The 15212-nt window shown below is 37.0% G+C and overlaps 1 protein-coding gene across 1 annotated transcript in view; it reads left to right on the plus strand.

The window, feature by feature from the left end:
- LOC146004511 (uncharacterized) overlaps positions 1-15212 on the plus strand; it is a 278862-nt gene that overhangs the window by 235218 nt on the left and 28432 nt on the right. The window contains exons 5-6 of the mRNA XM_083143383.1: positions 5086-5249; positions 10032-11620. Coding sequence (XP_082999509.1) covers positions 5086-5249; positions 10032-11620 — 1753 coding nt within the window. The remainder of the gene's footprint in view (positions 1-5085; positions 5250-10031; positions 11621-15212) is intronic.

Raw genomic sequence — 15212 nt, forward strand, 5'->3', positions numbered from 1 at the left:
AACATTTCAGGATATAGATTCAACATGACACAATGTTGGAAATGCTTGTTCAGGAATTCATGAACTTCTGTGATGAGTGATCTGGCCCAGTCCTTGTCGTGGAAAATATTAGCCTGGGTGATCCTCCTATGGTTTAGCATTGTGACATTGAGACAGCTGGGTGGGGGAGGGGATTTGAGCATTTCCAAGTAATTTTAAGATGTGACGTACTCCTCGGGGAAAAAAAGGGAACCAATGATACCATGTCTCGAAATTGCTCACCAGACAAGAATTTTCTAGGGATTGTGCGACGAATTTTGAAAATCATGTGGGTTCTCTGTAGTCCAAAATCAATTGTTTTGTTTATTCACTTTCCCGGCAAGATGAAAATAAGCCTAATAACTTACCCATAAATTTTCCAGCACAGGATCATCGTCATCCGCAAGATAATAGAAACGTGTTTTCGACATGTTTGTTTGCCTTTCTCATGTCGTCGAACTGTATGATGACCACATTGAGAACATACTAAAATAAACTTTGAACTTTCCTCTTTCCAACGGTACCTTGTGTAAGTTTGTATCTGCTGTAGTAATTTTTAAAATTAAGATTGAAATCAGGGCAAATCAGCTGAAACACCCTGTATGTCAGCTGTTCCCAGTATGGGTGATTTCCATGCATGGAGTAGTTCTGTTGTACCTGGTGAAGTTTTCCCTGTAGACGTGAAAAATTGCAACTTTTATTAATCCAAACCTCGAAAATTTAACTTTGATTTTGATTGAGGAACGAAAAGGAAGCTGCATGGAAAATAAAACAGAATTCTTTCAATCTGTTTACTTTGTTAGTGTCCTTTGCAGAACAATCTATCTGACAGATGGAGATTATTTGCAAGTTATCTTGAAGTTGATAGATAATGTAAATTTGAGTGAGTTTGAAATTCTTATACAACTAACAATTTTTCATAGATTAGCTAGCCTATCCCATAACATTTGTGTCTTGTGTTTGTAGATGTATTTTGAGTTTGAGTATGTGAAATGGCAAATGTGAACTCCACGCCTTAATTAAATATTTTAAATATGTAACCATTTAATTGAATTGAGTTACAATCATTGGAATCTCACAGGCCTTATATGTTGTTAATGTGTTTGTGTGCATGGGCATTGCCAGAAGTTATTTCAAGGGTTGTCCGGCAAGTGATAAAAGTTGAATAGTAGATATATAATAAGTATTATTACCATGGTTACAAATGTTATTATACAATAATAAATATTATAAACTAACAAAAATAAATTTTATTCTAAATAATAATAATATAAATGGGGAGGCCCGGTCCACGAAACAAGTGAATACCAGCACAACTATTTTCCATTATTTCTTTTGCATTTTTTGCAGTTACTATCTGATTGCATTTCAATATTAACCTTTGCACGTCTCATTCAAGAAAAGGCTTTAAATATTAGGAAGATTTTATTTTATATAAAGTTTGTTGTGTGACTTTCACCTACAACTGTAATTATTAGAATTTTGAAAAATGTGGAACTTTGTTCCTGCATTTTTTACTCAATGTTTTTGATCCAGCGCATTTTTACTTAGATTATTCTATTCGAATACTAACTAAATGAACTTTATTTCTGTTCTTAACAATAAGAATAACAAACTTTCAGCTTTTTTGTATCTTTAAATGAACGCTGTTAATTTCCAGGGGGGTCCACCAACCCGTTCAAACCCCCCCCCCCCCCCCAATGCCAGTGTTTGTGTGGTTCGTGAGAGGCAGTAATACATAAGGTTGACATATTGAAAAAACATCTGCTTGTGCTCTTGAATTTTTGGATAGGTCTCCTTGAAAATTGGGAATTAAACTTGAAATTTTATCATGGTCCTAGACTTGCCACCCTGTAGCCTGTAATGTACACTTTTCAACTTCTTTTATAATATATGTAAGAAATCAATACTTGCCGCTTTCATTTGCAATTTATTTCACCAACACTACTTATAGACTGTCCTCCAAGAAAGGACTTTGGGTGTAGAGTGGAGCTCGTTGGTATTGATCTGCAGCAGCACGTTGTGCAACAGGTTTGGGTCAGCTGTGTGAATCAGGGGGTGGCATTCAGGAATGACTCATTGATCTGTAAGCATTTTTCCCCTGCCGAGTGGGAAGATGAAAGCAGTGTTCTGCTTCATTGGGTTTCTCCACAGAGTATCATCACCAGATGTCAGGTTACACTGTGAGAGGGGAAGATGGGTTGTTCGCTTGCAGGTAGTTGTGGCTGTTGAGCAGATAGCTTGTGGTTGGCTTCAGGATCGCACAGTACAGTGTAGGTATTTTGTTACATCTGTATTTCTGCTTTAATCTGTGTGGTGTATTCTGAAAATTGGATCATTGTCATTCAATTTAATCCATTCGGTTTGCTGGTTTTTTCCCCTGATGCTTCAGCCATCATTCATGTCCCCTCTTTTTGCAACAAATGTATTCAGCCTCAGTACACAATCAGATTTAATTACTCTTTTGTAATAAATAGATTTATTGTTAGGTTTCGACATTGTATTTGGGAGTGATTGCTTAATTTTAGACATCCTTAATACTTAATTTATCATGACTTTTTAATATTTGGGATGTGTCAGTGATTAGATGATTTTACATATCAAAGGAGAATGGTGATCACTATTTGTGTTGTTATAGTTTTGGATATTTTGCTTAACATTAGATGACTTGGGTGGTGGGGATTGTAATTTATTCATACCTATGTTAATTGACACTATATTGTTAGTGTTGGGTAACTCAAGGTGGTAAATTAATTTAGATGAGGTTTACCCTCTCATCTGGTTTTAATCTGATCACCACTCATCCTTGTCATACCTAGGATGAAGAGATAGGAATGTGATGTAAGATAGAACATTTTCTTGGACTTCCTGTTCTTCCATCAGTTTTTAATCTTTGCTTTTTCCATGCATCTGTAACAACATGAAGCTTTCTTCTGTTTCTGTATGATCTCGACTGATTCCAAATGACTTGTGGATGATAAAGCTACACATTTTTTCCACTTGGATTTTTGAGTCTGTAATCCACATGATGGCTTTTGCATTGGCACTCCCAAATGTTTTCATGACGTTAGGTCAACACTGAAATACTAGGAGTAGAGTAGCGAATCAACTTGGAACTGTGTACATAATACAGTGTAGGCAGTGGCGATGATTAGGGGAGGCAGGGGGTGGGGTTGCCCCCTCACCTCTTGCCACTTACCAAGGGAAAGTAAGGTGTCCTTGCCCCCCCCCCCCCCCCCCTAGATTTGGAACCCAATGGCTGCTACTGAGTGTAGGCATTCACAATGACAGGGTGGCTACTCACCGGGAATTATACGTGAATTCTGCGTTAATTTTTCTCTGTTGACGTGAAAAATTGCAACTTTTATTAATCCAAATCACATTAAATTTGTACAAAGAAAGCTGCGTGAAAAATAAAATAATTCGATCTTGTTTACTTTGGTAGTGTCTTTTGCAGAACAATCTATCTGACAAGTGGAAGAATATTGCAAGATAAGATATCTTGAAGTTGATTAGTTAAATTATAGTTTGAATTCTGACACAATTAAAAATTGCGTACATTAGCATATCCCGCATCATTTGAACTTATGTTTGTAGATGTATTTGGAGTCTGAATGTAGACTCCACACCTTAAATTAAATATTTTTATTAAATATACAGTTTAATTGAATCGAGTTAGGAATTTGGAATACATTGGAATCACACAGACCCTTTGTTGTTTTTATATTTGTGTGTGTATATGTGTGGATGATGAGAGACCATAATACGTAAGGATGAAATAAAGAAAACATCTGTTTGTACCCTTGAATTTTTGGAAAGCTCACATTAAAACCGGGAATTATACTTGAATTTTTTCATGGTCCTAGAGTGGCCATCCTGAATAAGTACGAATTAAATATCAGAAAACGTTTTTTTTCTTTCTGTCTTTCATAGAATTATTTCTGTGAAACATTTGATTTGTTGATTACAGAAATACCCTGTCACTATGTTAAAGAAGTTCTTTCACTCGTGTGTTTTTGACTTCATGCTGACGTTGGATTTAGTATATAGTACAGGGACAATAATTGGCTGTTTTGCTGTTTGCAGTAATTTCCTCTTTATTAAATGTTAACAAAATTCTGTATGCATTTGCACCAATGCCAGCAGCTTTGTTTAACAGCTTGTGAAAATATGAATAAGTAATGGGAATAAGTGTGACATGAATTGCAAATTATATAGAATGAGAATTCAAACTTTCATGGAGTGTGAGAGTTTATTGCTTTCAGCTGTTAATATTTTTAAGGTTTACATGACGAGATATCAGAAATTTCATTAGACAATTTATTGGCTTTTTTCGTGTCATAAAAGTTTATATTGCCATGCATTGCCTGTAATTGTGTTCGCCAAGCCCTCATTATAAATTGAATTGTGTTAATATAAGTGTTTGAAAGATAATTTTGTGAAATATGAATTTAGTATAGGTGATATTGCTTTTGTTTGTGGCTAACCTTTCTATTAATCACTTGCTATCTCATTTTTGGACATACAAGAGGAGTAATTTAATTTGAAGTGGGTGAACATGTTGAGTGCTGGACTCCACTCCAATCCAATCAGTCAGTCTCAGGTTTTAATCTGGGATGCACACTTGTAAAAGTAAAGTGCTCCCCTGTGCCTTGCATGATGCCATGAAGACATATAGCACAGTGCTATATGCATGGAGAACTTTACCTTTACCTATGTTTCATCATAGTGGCTTCTGGGAATAGTGAAATTGCCAGACTTCATTTGTAAGATATCAAACTTTGTTTCAGCTAATAAATTGATCAGTCAAAGTAACAATCGTTACTTCTAAAAAAAATAACACATTTTCTTGACATTTTTCCTAAAATCTGATTTTTCAGGGTTTTTAATATTTTTTAAAAAATAATTTTTCTTTGTTTCATAGCAGCCATATAATGGACCAATACATTATTATGTATTTACCTGTACCACAAATATAATATTGTCATTTATTATTTACTTCGCTAGAAATAACATGAGAGTTTTCCTGAAATATTATATTAATTCCCTTGGTTTCTCTACTTACAGTCTACGACAGGGCAAAGGAACACCTCGCCCCCACACCCTCAGCATCCGCAACAAGATTGTTGTCCGGTCTCCACAGATGGAAAAGGTGGCCCAGAAGATGGCTTCATTTGAGTCCATCGGCAGTTGCTCACTGGATGCTGATGTCACAGCCAGTGAATCATCAGGTGGGCAGTAGGCAAATGCTTGTATTGTACAGTCACAGACACTTCTGGGTTGCAATGATCCTATTAAGTGAATGGGATTGTTACAACCCAGAAGTGTCTTTGCCTGTACAATAACTTAATGGTTAGGTGGCCTTCTTCACTCTGTCACTATGTTTGCTGAGTGAAAATGGTAGCAATGTATTTATAGGTATAGATTTTCCCTCACACTGTCTTCAAGATAATAAATCTGACTCTAACCTGAAATTTGTAGTTTAGTGGCTAACAAACATGGACTACACTTCTTTTTAAGGGATTATAGAGCTCTCATTCTGATATATCAAATCCACGCTTATCTGACACAGGAACATAAGTGCAACTATGAAAAGAAAATGCACTGTCCTATTATCTAATGAATTAGTGTCAAGACCAATATATTTAATTTTTTTTAGCTGTGTATTTTAGAAACTTGAAGCTATGATAGGCCGTTTCATGTCTCTCCTTATAATGCTCAGCACATAGTTAAAATTCTAATAATGTATAACAAATAAATTTTGATTTGTGCTTAAGCATTGTGCCAGATAAGTAGCATATTATCAGTATTTGGCATGATAGAAACGCCATATGCAGGTCTGAGACTGATAAGCAATATTTGCCATATGGCAAATTGTGATAAAGTCATTGTATTAACCTTATTTGGTAATAAACTATTCTCATGTTCTGATGTGTTTTCAGTGTGATTAATCTGCTTCAAAGTTTCTGTCACCACATTTCTTTTGTTATGATTAAGGTGTATTATACCAGGCAAGTGGCACCAGAAGCACGCACAAGTCTGTTAATGCCAGTGAATAGATGATTTTGTATTTTTTGTTATTTTGCCTAGCTTTTCTGTCACTTTTGGCTAACTACAGTGCTGAGGATGAGTGATGGTATGGTGAAATTGGAAGGAGAGTCCACAAAACACCTATGCCCATACTCAGATTTAACTTAACTTTGGTGTGGTGATTCTGTTATGGTTATCACCACAGTTTATACACCATAAAGCACACTTTTCTGTAATTTCCACAGTTCACTGTATGTGGTTTAGAGAGAAGCAGCTTAGCCAGTCTCTCTTGCCTTCATGAGTAGATCTACTTTTAAATAAAAATCTCTGAAGATTGGTGGACGGACCTCCATGATCTTTAGATTTTTCTTCTGATGGCTGTACAACTTCAGTCTAAAGTTATACTATTTGGTGTATACATAGCTTAACATAAAGTATTAGTTTATTGCCAGCAAGCAATAACATTATAAACTGTTTTTTAGGACATGACTGCTTGTTCTTTTATGCTGTAAAGCAGTGGTTCCCAAAGTGTGTGCCATGCTGACCTGGGGTGCCGTGGCTGAATTACAGGGCCACCGTGAAATGTTCCAATATTTTCACTAAAATATCACTTACTTATTAGTCTGTACATGGTTTTAGAACTTTTTACGTGTAAAATGTGTCTGAATTTGAAATGTAGGGGAAGGAAGGGTAAACTGGCCAGTGCTGGCAAAGTGGCCATATGAGTTTTCTTCACTGTATAGTGCTTCTGCCACACGGGAGCCGGGCGAAACTGTCGCCATGGATGCTGTCAGTGTTGTCTGCGACTTTGAAGCGGGAGGCTGCACTTTTGTAGATGTGAACTCATTTTATTGTTTTTTTGCATGTCTGATTGTAGCTAAGTGGTACAAATTGTTGATTATAGTTAAATAATAGTAAGTGTTATAATTATATGCTCTTGTGCTGTTTGATCAGCGTGAAATAACCTTTTAAATTATGTGTGTTTGAAAATGCTAAGTCATGTAGGTTAAACGTTAGACCACAGTTTTTGTAATGGCGTCATTCTGAGCAAAGTGGCCACGAAACAGACAGACTCGAAAGGCAATGAAGGGTGGATTAGATGTTTAAAATGTAAGAAGTGGGCACATGAAGAGTGCGCTGGTTGTGACGAAGAAGTTGATGAGTTTGAGTGGGAATTTTGCAAATAGGCCTACGCCTAATCCTTTGTTGATAAGACTATTGATTACGAATTACTATTTACTTTATCTTGTAAAGATTTCATACTTAAGATAATACTTAAAATACATAATACTTATTCTTAATGTGTATTACTTCAGCTTGTGTTGATGAAATACACACTCTGAATCAATGTGATTTGTTCATTTACCTATGCAGGTAAAATGGGAAGGGGCTGGCCACTTTATCCAACCTAGGCAGGCAAAGTAGCCACTTTGTACTTTTTTTAAAAAAAAAGTAACGTGTACATTTCTAAACAAGAATTTTAAAAAATAAAATAGAAATTGGAAGTAAAGTTATTATACTTACTATTAGTCTATGTTTCTATAACTTTGCTGATTAAAAAGATATGATAAGAATTCATCAAACCTTAGAGTGGCCATTTTACCCTTCCTTCCCCTATGTGTATTTTGTTAACTTAAGGCAATCAACTTAACCACACTAACTAAGCATTGCAAGTGTTAGATAGGACTATATTCTGACTTGGGTGCCATGGAAAAATATATATTCAAACAGTGATGGCGCCGTGAAATGAAAAAGTTTGGGAACCACTGCTATAGTGTATTGTATTTTCGTGAAAATCTCGCTCACTTACTGAAAATTAATAGTTAATTAGTCTCTAAATCATTGAACATGAAATAGAAACACAATGTGCATTGCTTACTCAGACAAGTACCAAGTGATAACCATTGGTATTTGTTTTCTTGTAAGTTCTAATAGTTGAATGCCTTATATTTGGGGGTGTCAGTTTAATAAAACTAAGGATAACCTTGTGAGCATTCTTGTCCCTACACACATATGTACACTGTGAGAGTCAGAAAATGGTGAATGGTATTGCAATGAATGTATGGTAGAAATATGTAACATATTGAAGTAAGTCTTCAAGCTTTCCTGGCGACATATAATAAAAAGGTTCTCTCGGGTTATCATGTACAGTCACGGACACTTCTGGCTTGAAACAATTCCATTGAAATTTAATTGGACTATTACCTGGTCGATAACCCGATGTAACATATTGCTTGGTACTGTCCATGACTTACTCCATTGGTAACCTCTTCTGTCAAGAGATCAATGCCTGTTGTGGTGCATTCATTGTTTTTGACCACATTTTGTTCAAAGTCAGTAGTAACTTCTACATGACAATGAACCAACTCATACTGCTGCAATTGTTGGCTTTCCTAGTTCAGTAAAAGGTTGTATTGTTAAGCATTCATCTTATTCATATGATTTGCAGTGGCGTAGCATTGTAGTATGCCCGGCGTTCCCCGATTTAAAATTTAAAAAATGCGTAAATGCTGTAAATATAAAGTAAAACTTGACTAATTTCATATATGTTTGACCTCCATAGCATTATAATAGCTATTTTTCGCGATCCACTTGCAATGCTCCACTAACAACACTCGTTCTAGCATATATTTTTTTTCAATACCTTTCCTGGCCGGATGCCAGGCAGGTTCGGCGTAAAGGACTCTCTCGTATTCCTTGCTGCCTATCTGGGGGTCTACAGCATGCACACACTGCTCTCTCATACACCAGCGTATGGAGCAGAGAGCTAAGTGATTGGTTCTAGGGCTCATGTGCCCCTTCCTGCCTTCTGAAGCAGACGACAGCGGTAGAATTCCTACCCTGTTCTTCGGCCTCATGCTGTGTGATGCTACAATACGCAATATTGACTGACGTAACTTTACCAAACTCAAATATACCACTTCCTAATATCCACTGCATTGTATAATTTATTGCACCTAGAGCGATGTGCATTAAAAACTAAAAGATCAACACAGTTTTTGTCAAATAAGTTGGTGATGTCCTCGTGATAGAAGTTTAGCCTGTGGCTGCTCTACCACTTAACCCGCAAAACTATTTTATTATTATTATTATTTCTTTATTATCTAACTGCTTAATATTGGATCAATGGAAATGTTTAGCATTCATTTGAAAACTCTTAACATTGAATTGTCTCTGGACAAAATTATTTTAAAATGTTTACCAACATTCTCAAGATGTAATAAACAGTGGTCTGAATAGCTAATCGGCACTGTTACATCAGTAGAGTGTATGATAGTTGGATCATCCGCCCACCTCCGTATCAGAGTGTTTTGCACAGTGTGTCAAGACGATAGAGGTCCCTGATTCAAATCCCAGCGTGATCACGGGTGTTCTTTGTGAGTGTCCCTTCATGAACTTCATAAATATCATCACTCATTTTCATATTCGCGATTAACCAAATGTGGTAGAAAAGTGAAGTAAAATAAACCAAATCAATCAGTAGTTGGATCCTGCAAAAAAGGGCCAACCCTACCTTCGGACATGGCTTTCCCACCTGAAATGCCCATGCTACGCCACTGATGATTTGTCTCGATAGTTCCAATACACAAAAATGAAAGTACAATTTTTCCACAATTTCAGATATTTAGGCAAATGACTTTATTTTGACATGGTGAAACCATTTTTCCCACTGGGCCATGGAGTAGTGGTAGCATCGTCACCTTGTAATCAAGGGGTCTCTGGGTTTGATACCTCGTGGAGGCACATGGTGGTCCGGATCCCACTTTAAACTGTATGTTCAGTGTCTATTACCCTATCTGTGCATAAAGTGGACTTAAAACAACAACAATTTTTTTTCCATTGCTTCTCGTGTACTGACCTATCCACTAAACTTTTCTGACTCATCTTGATTTGTGAAAAAATAGTAAGTGATGTAGTTAGCATTTGATATGTTTTGAATCTATGTGAGTTTAAAATATTGTATTATTTTCCTCCCATTTTAGAAGCAGTCGAGGGATCAGTGTCCCAGCACACGCTACACAGTGTGAGTATTGACATGGCAAGCCAGAACTCAGGGCGCTTCAAGTCCTCTGATGCTAACATCCAGAAAATTGATAACAACCATGCTGAAGACCAGTTGAGCTCACCGGAGTATGTTAAGAGAACAGTGAAGTTGTTTAATAGCATTGCAGGAAGTGAGAGTGTGGGATCCCCAGGTGTTCACATGAATGGGGGTCTGAAGGAGCCGAACCTTTCAAATGGGAACGTGAAAGAAGAGGATGAATCCAGCATGTTGAAGAAGCCATCGTACGTAGGGTTGTCTTGCTCCATCAGTGGATACACGAACATCACCACCTACAATTCAAAGTTGCGTGAAGGTTTTCGCTCGAGGGACCACAGCCCTGCACGCTTCGTGTTGGGGGCGAATAAAAGCCGTGATGCAAGCCCCTTGCGGACAGATTCTCAAGGGAACCATTTGTCAAACGGCGTTCATCCAATCTCAAAACCAGAGTTTGGAAACCGACTTGTAGCTCCATCGTTAGTGCTTGAAGTAGGATCGGGCTCAAGGGGGTCTTGTCTAGACACTTCACATATGAGTATAAGTCCCATTCCTAAAATCGTTACCGTTAGTGACAGTGAAACGTTTACTAGTGAGTGTGAAGTTTGTGTCAACGGGGAACAGTCTGGAGATTCCAATGTGCCGGAGAAAAAGGAATCTCCACGCAAAGAAGAGACTGAGAAGGAAAGGCTAAAGGTGGAATCCGATGTAAAGAAGGAACGATCGCCTTCACATAGCCCTGGTGCCGTGCGAGTTGTAGAGTTCACATCACAGACTAAAAGCTACGTTCAGACTGTTATGCGATCATTCTCCTCTACAACATCCAGCAGTAGCAGTGTCGAAAAGAAAGAATATGGGAGAAGTCTTCATTCCGAAATCTCCTCCGTGCAGTCCGCAATCATTGAGAATTCCATGTCCACTTGCAATTCAGACAAATCTTTCATCCAGCAACGAATCGAGAGGTTATATGGTCCAGGGGCATTGGCTCAAGGCTTTTTCCGAAAGACGAGGCAGCTGAGGACTCACGATAGTGAAGAAATTGTTAATCACAAGGAAACTAGTTCGTTAGACAGTTTGTCGGTGAACGATGCTCAGCAACTTAGGTCAAAAGGTAGCTCACCCGAGCTTCCAGTTCTCAGACATCTGCGACCGGAGTTTCGCGAGCAGTTACCTGTGAAACCAATTTCCACTGGAAAGAGCAGCAGGAAAACACACGAAATCTGGTCATCCTCTTCGGAAACCTCCGAGGTAGGTCAAGAGGAGGAGACAGAACTACCGATAGCCGAAGTGGAAGCGGAGTCCAAGCCCATTGAACCTGTTGTTCTTGTCGTGGAGCAGCCAAGTGAAGATGCAGTCGATCCAACCATGTGTGCCTCCGTAACGAAATCTCAGGACAGCATACCCGACCTCCAGCCTGCAGCCCCAGAGGTTGTGCTACCGACTCAGGTGTTGCTGCCTGAACCCGAAGTAGCAGAGCCCTCTGTGGCTGAAGGGGAGAAGGAGAACGAAAGAGATGGTCATTACTTCTTAAAGGTAAGTTCATTCCTGTACTTACTAATAACTGACTTCACAAATACCATTTTAACAATATTGAACAATATATAACAAAATTGAAATGTAGATGATGTATAATACATGTTTCACACATTATTATTACAAGGGTGATTCTCTAAACGTAAAATTCTTAAAAGAAGCAGCCAAGAATTTCAAAACTTGTCTTGAAAAATCTGGAATAATAATAATAATAACACCTTTATTCTATATAAGATCATGAACAGTGGGAACTCCCTTTCATGCTCCAAATTGGTGGTGTAAACTATACGGTGTACAGTTTTAGAAGCGATATTGGGCGGTGTCATGCAGTGTGTGTACGTGGTGACTAGCTGATGATGGGAGTGCAACGTTTTACAGTTAGGAAACTGTGGCATGCAAGTTAAACACAGTGTTCTGTATTTGTATTGTGTTCAATACGTTTTCATAAAACTCGCCACTTGAAGGTCCATCATAAGATGGGGCAAAACATTTTGAACCTGACTGTCCAAGTCCCATCAATTTCTGTCGCCTACAGCGGGAGTTATCGTGAAGAAACACTGGGAAACAACACGTCCTTTCATTTTCCTTCTGTCAGTTTTTTTCGTTGCTACCGTGTTGACAGCTGAATTGTTGTGTCTTGGGGAAACAATGGGTGTTAAATTCATCTCAATATACACAATGACCCTTCATTGTGTGGGCATTCTGCAACATTGCAAGTCTTGAGTCAGTTCTGAGTTCTTATGCTGTAGTAATATGATATTATAATCGTGTGTAGAAGTATTCACTATATTATTTCACTGTACTCATATATACTGTATGCATTACAAAAAAAAAAGTTTTATATTGGACACAGCAAATTCTCTCTCTCCCTTCCATTAGCAATTAGTTTGGCAACAGCGCAATAGCACTGGCTGCTTATTGGCTGAACTCATGTTCCTTCTAAAAGTGTACACCGTGTAGGCATTTAAATTGTAGCCACCTGAAGAATGGCTAAGCCAGTTTAATTATGAAAAATTTAGTACTTAGAAGCGACGATAAAGAAAACTATTAATTTAATACAGTTATTTGCAAGTAGGCCATGATGAAAATAAAAATGAACAGGGTTCATGATTTTAAAAACTCCATACAGACATTCAGAAAGTCCATGGGCAAGAAGAGTAACATGAAGTGAATATAATGCATTTTAAAGTGAGATCCAGACAGACTATGAGTGTAACTTTTAGGCCCATTATAATATTTTTTTACAGTAAAAAATAATTCAGTATTTCTGTTAGATGGAAATGGCTAGGGTTCCCTTGATACAAACTTTTAGAAAATCCACATTTTTAAGTAGAGTTGAATTTGTATACTTGGTCACAGTATAGTTACGTCCATGATAAAGGTTGTTCGAATTACTCACAAGTTTAATATTTATATAATATTAACTTATGTTTTGCGAGTATTGAGGTAACTCCTGCGACGTTTCAGGGTGCAACTGTTTTCTTCCTCAGGCTTCTCACGTTTAGTTTATGTATAAATCATAACCACGTCAAACTCTCCATAGGTTCAGGATATAGGATTGGTTAAAGGTGTATGGTTAAAAAACAGTAAAAATCTAAAATCCATTGTAGGTACATGTCAATCTACCATGCCGTTTTCCCAATTAGAAACTGCTCCTTGGAATGTTAAAACTTTAAAACTGTGAGTAGCCACGGTCCGCGTGTGCTGTGGGGAGTTCGACGTGGTTATGATTTATACATAACCTAAACATGAGCAGCCTGAGGAAGGGAGCAGTTGTGCCCCGAAACGTCGCAGGAGTTGCCTCGATACTCACAAAACATAACTTAATATTATATATATAGAATAGTTAAGTGTTTATAGAATCACAGTGGACTGTGGAACTTCATGCTGTAATAAAATTCAGAAAGAGTTACATATGCTCCAAGAATGGCTGAAATATTCAGTACAAATGTTAGTAGGTGAATTAAATAGAAGTGATAAATTACAGCCATAGTTTTTATTTTTCCATTGCCAGTGTATTTAAAATGAGTAAATCATATAGATTTGCAAGAAGAAAACATTTTTACACAACGGACAATTATAACATTGTTTTATTTTACCATAGTTACCATGACTTTTTTTTCTTTGGTGCCTATTGATTTATGTTCTCCAATTTTACAATATTTACATCTATGTTAGAAACCTTGTAAGATTTTTGCTGCACGAATGTAAAGTAACAGTTCTTTTGTCAGTAAAAGTACTCGTTTTCTAAAATTCTTGCACCCTAAATTTGTTTATACTTCTTTATTTTTAAAGTAAATAATATACTGGATATGGTTGCTTTATGCAGTATGATTCTGTTTTCTAGTGTCTCTTGTTTCAAAACTAGGTGTCCTAGTTCAAATTTCAAGTAAAACAAGAATGTTTGCAAATCTTTGATTTTTGAAAATTATCAATGTAAACATGGAAGTATTTATTGAGTAGGGTTGACCAAATGGATCTAAAGTTCAAATCACAAACCCTGAGACCTTCTGTAAACAAAACCACGTGCATACAGAAAGCATTGCAAACTCATAGAAGTAAAATAATCTACACGAAAATCCAGCGTTGTTACAGGATTCATTACATAAGGTAAAACAATGGCCAATTTGTAGTATGGGATACGCTGCCGCAAATGACGTCTCACTTTAAACCCAATGCTCTTTCTTTTTTTACTTATTGCTTCACCTTTATGGTTAACTCTTTGCACCAGTAATCATTTCCCATGAATTTGGCTTGTTTCTACATGTGAATTGAATATATTTTACTTGCATTTTTTTAGACAAAATGATATAACATGGTAATGTATATTTCTAAGGATGATATAGATAGGAGTGTATTTGAAATTTGTTTGTAAATTTTATGTAAATTGTATCTTATGTAAATAAAATATATAATGGGCATAAACAGCCATATGCATTGCTGTAAGTCCAATAAATATATTGATGATGATGATCAAAACAATACAAAGAAATTTCGTCAATTTATTGCGGTTGGAAACTTTGACAAGCATCCTAATAACGATTTTTGTTCTGCTAAATGTAGTGCACTTCGTAAAATAACTTGGTGACATGGAAAGGCAAGATAAGTGTGAACATTTTGTAGTAATATGCATTGTAACTTTCAATGAGCTTAGAGATTTGTGTACATAATGATATTTTATAACATTGGTTATTTTCTAAAAATAATCATGTGAACAGCAAGAAAGTAGTGCAACTTAGTAATTTTGCCTGACTTATCCTTAGAAAAATAACATGCCGTGTTCTATGCATGCGGGAAAGTCTCAGTGTTCTCCGAGCTTGATTTCAAAACACCAGCAAGAGCAGCCTTTGAAAAGGGGTGCGAAACAGATTGTACTCAATATTTATGTAACGTTCTGTCAGTGGTATCCTGAGAAACCAGTAAATGAAGTGGTTAAGTTCGTATCCCAGTGCAGTGGTGTGTCAGTGTCTGCAGTTTTAAGGGTTATGGAAGAGAGAATGACCGGGAGAGTAACAATGTATGCGGCTTCATATTTGTCTGATGTTTTGAGAGCGGGTTCTCACATTCAGAGGCTCTTATATAAAATGAATAG

This window comes from Lepisma saccharinum, chromosome 21 (genome assembly GCF_977018435.1).
Source record: "Lepisma saccharinum chromosome 21, izLepSacc3.1, whole genome shotgun sequence".
NCBI classification, from domain to species: domain Eukaryota; kingdom Metazoa; phylum Arthropoda; class Insecta; order Zygentoma; family Lepismatidae; genus Lepisma; species Lepisma saccharinum.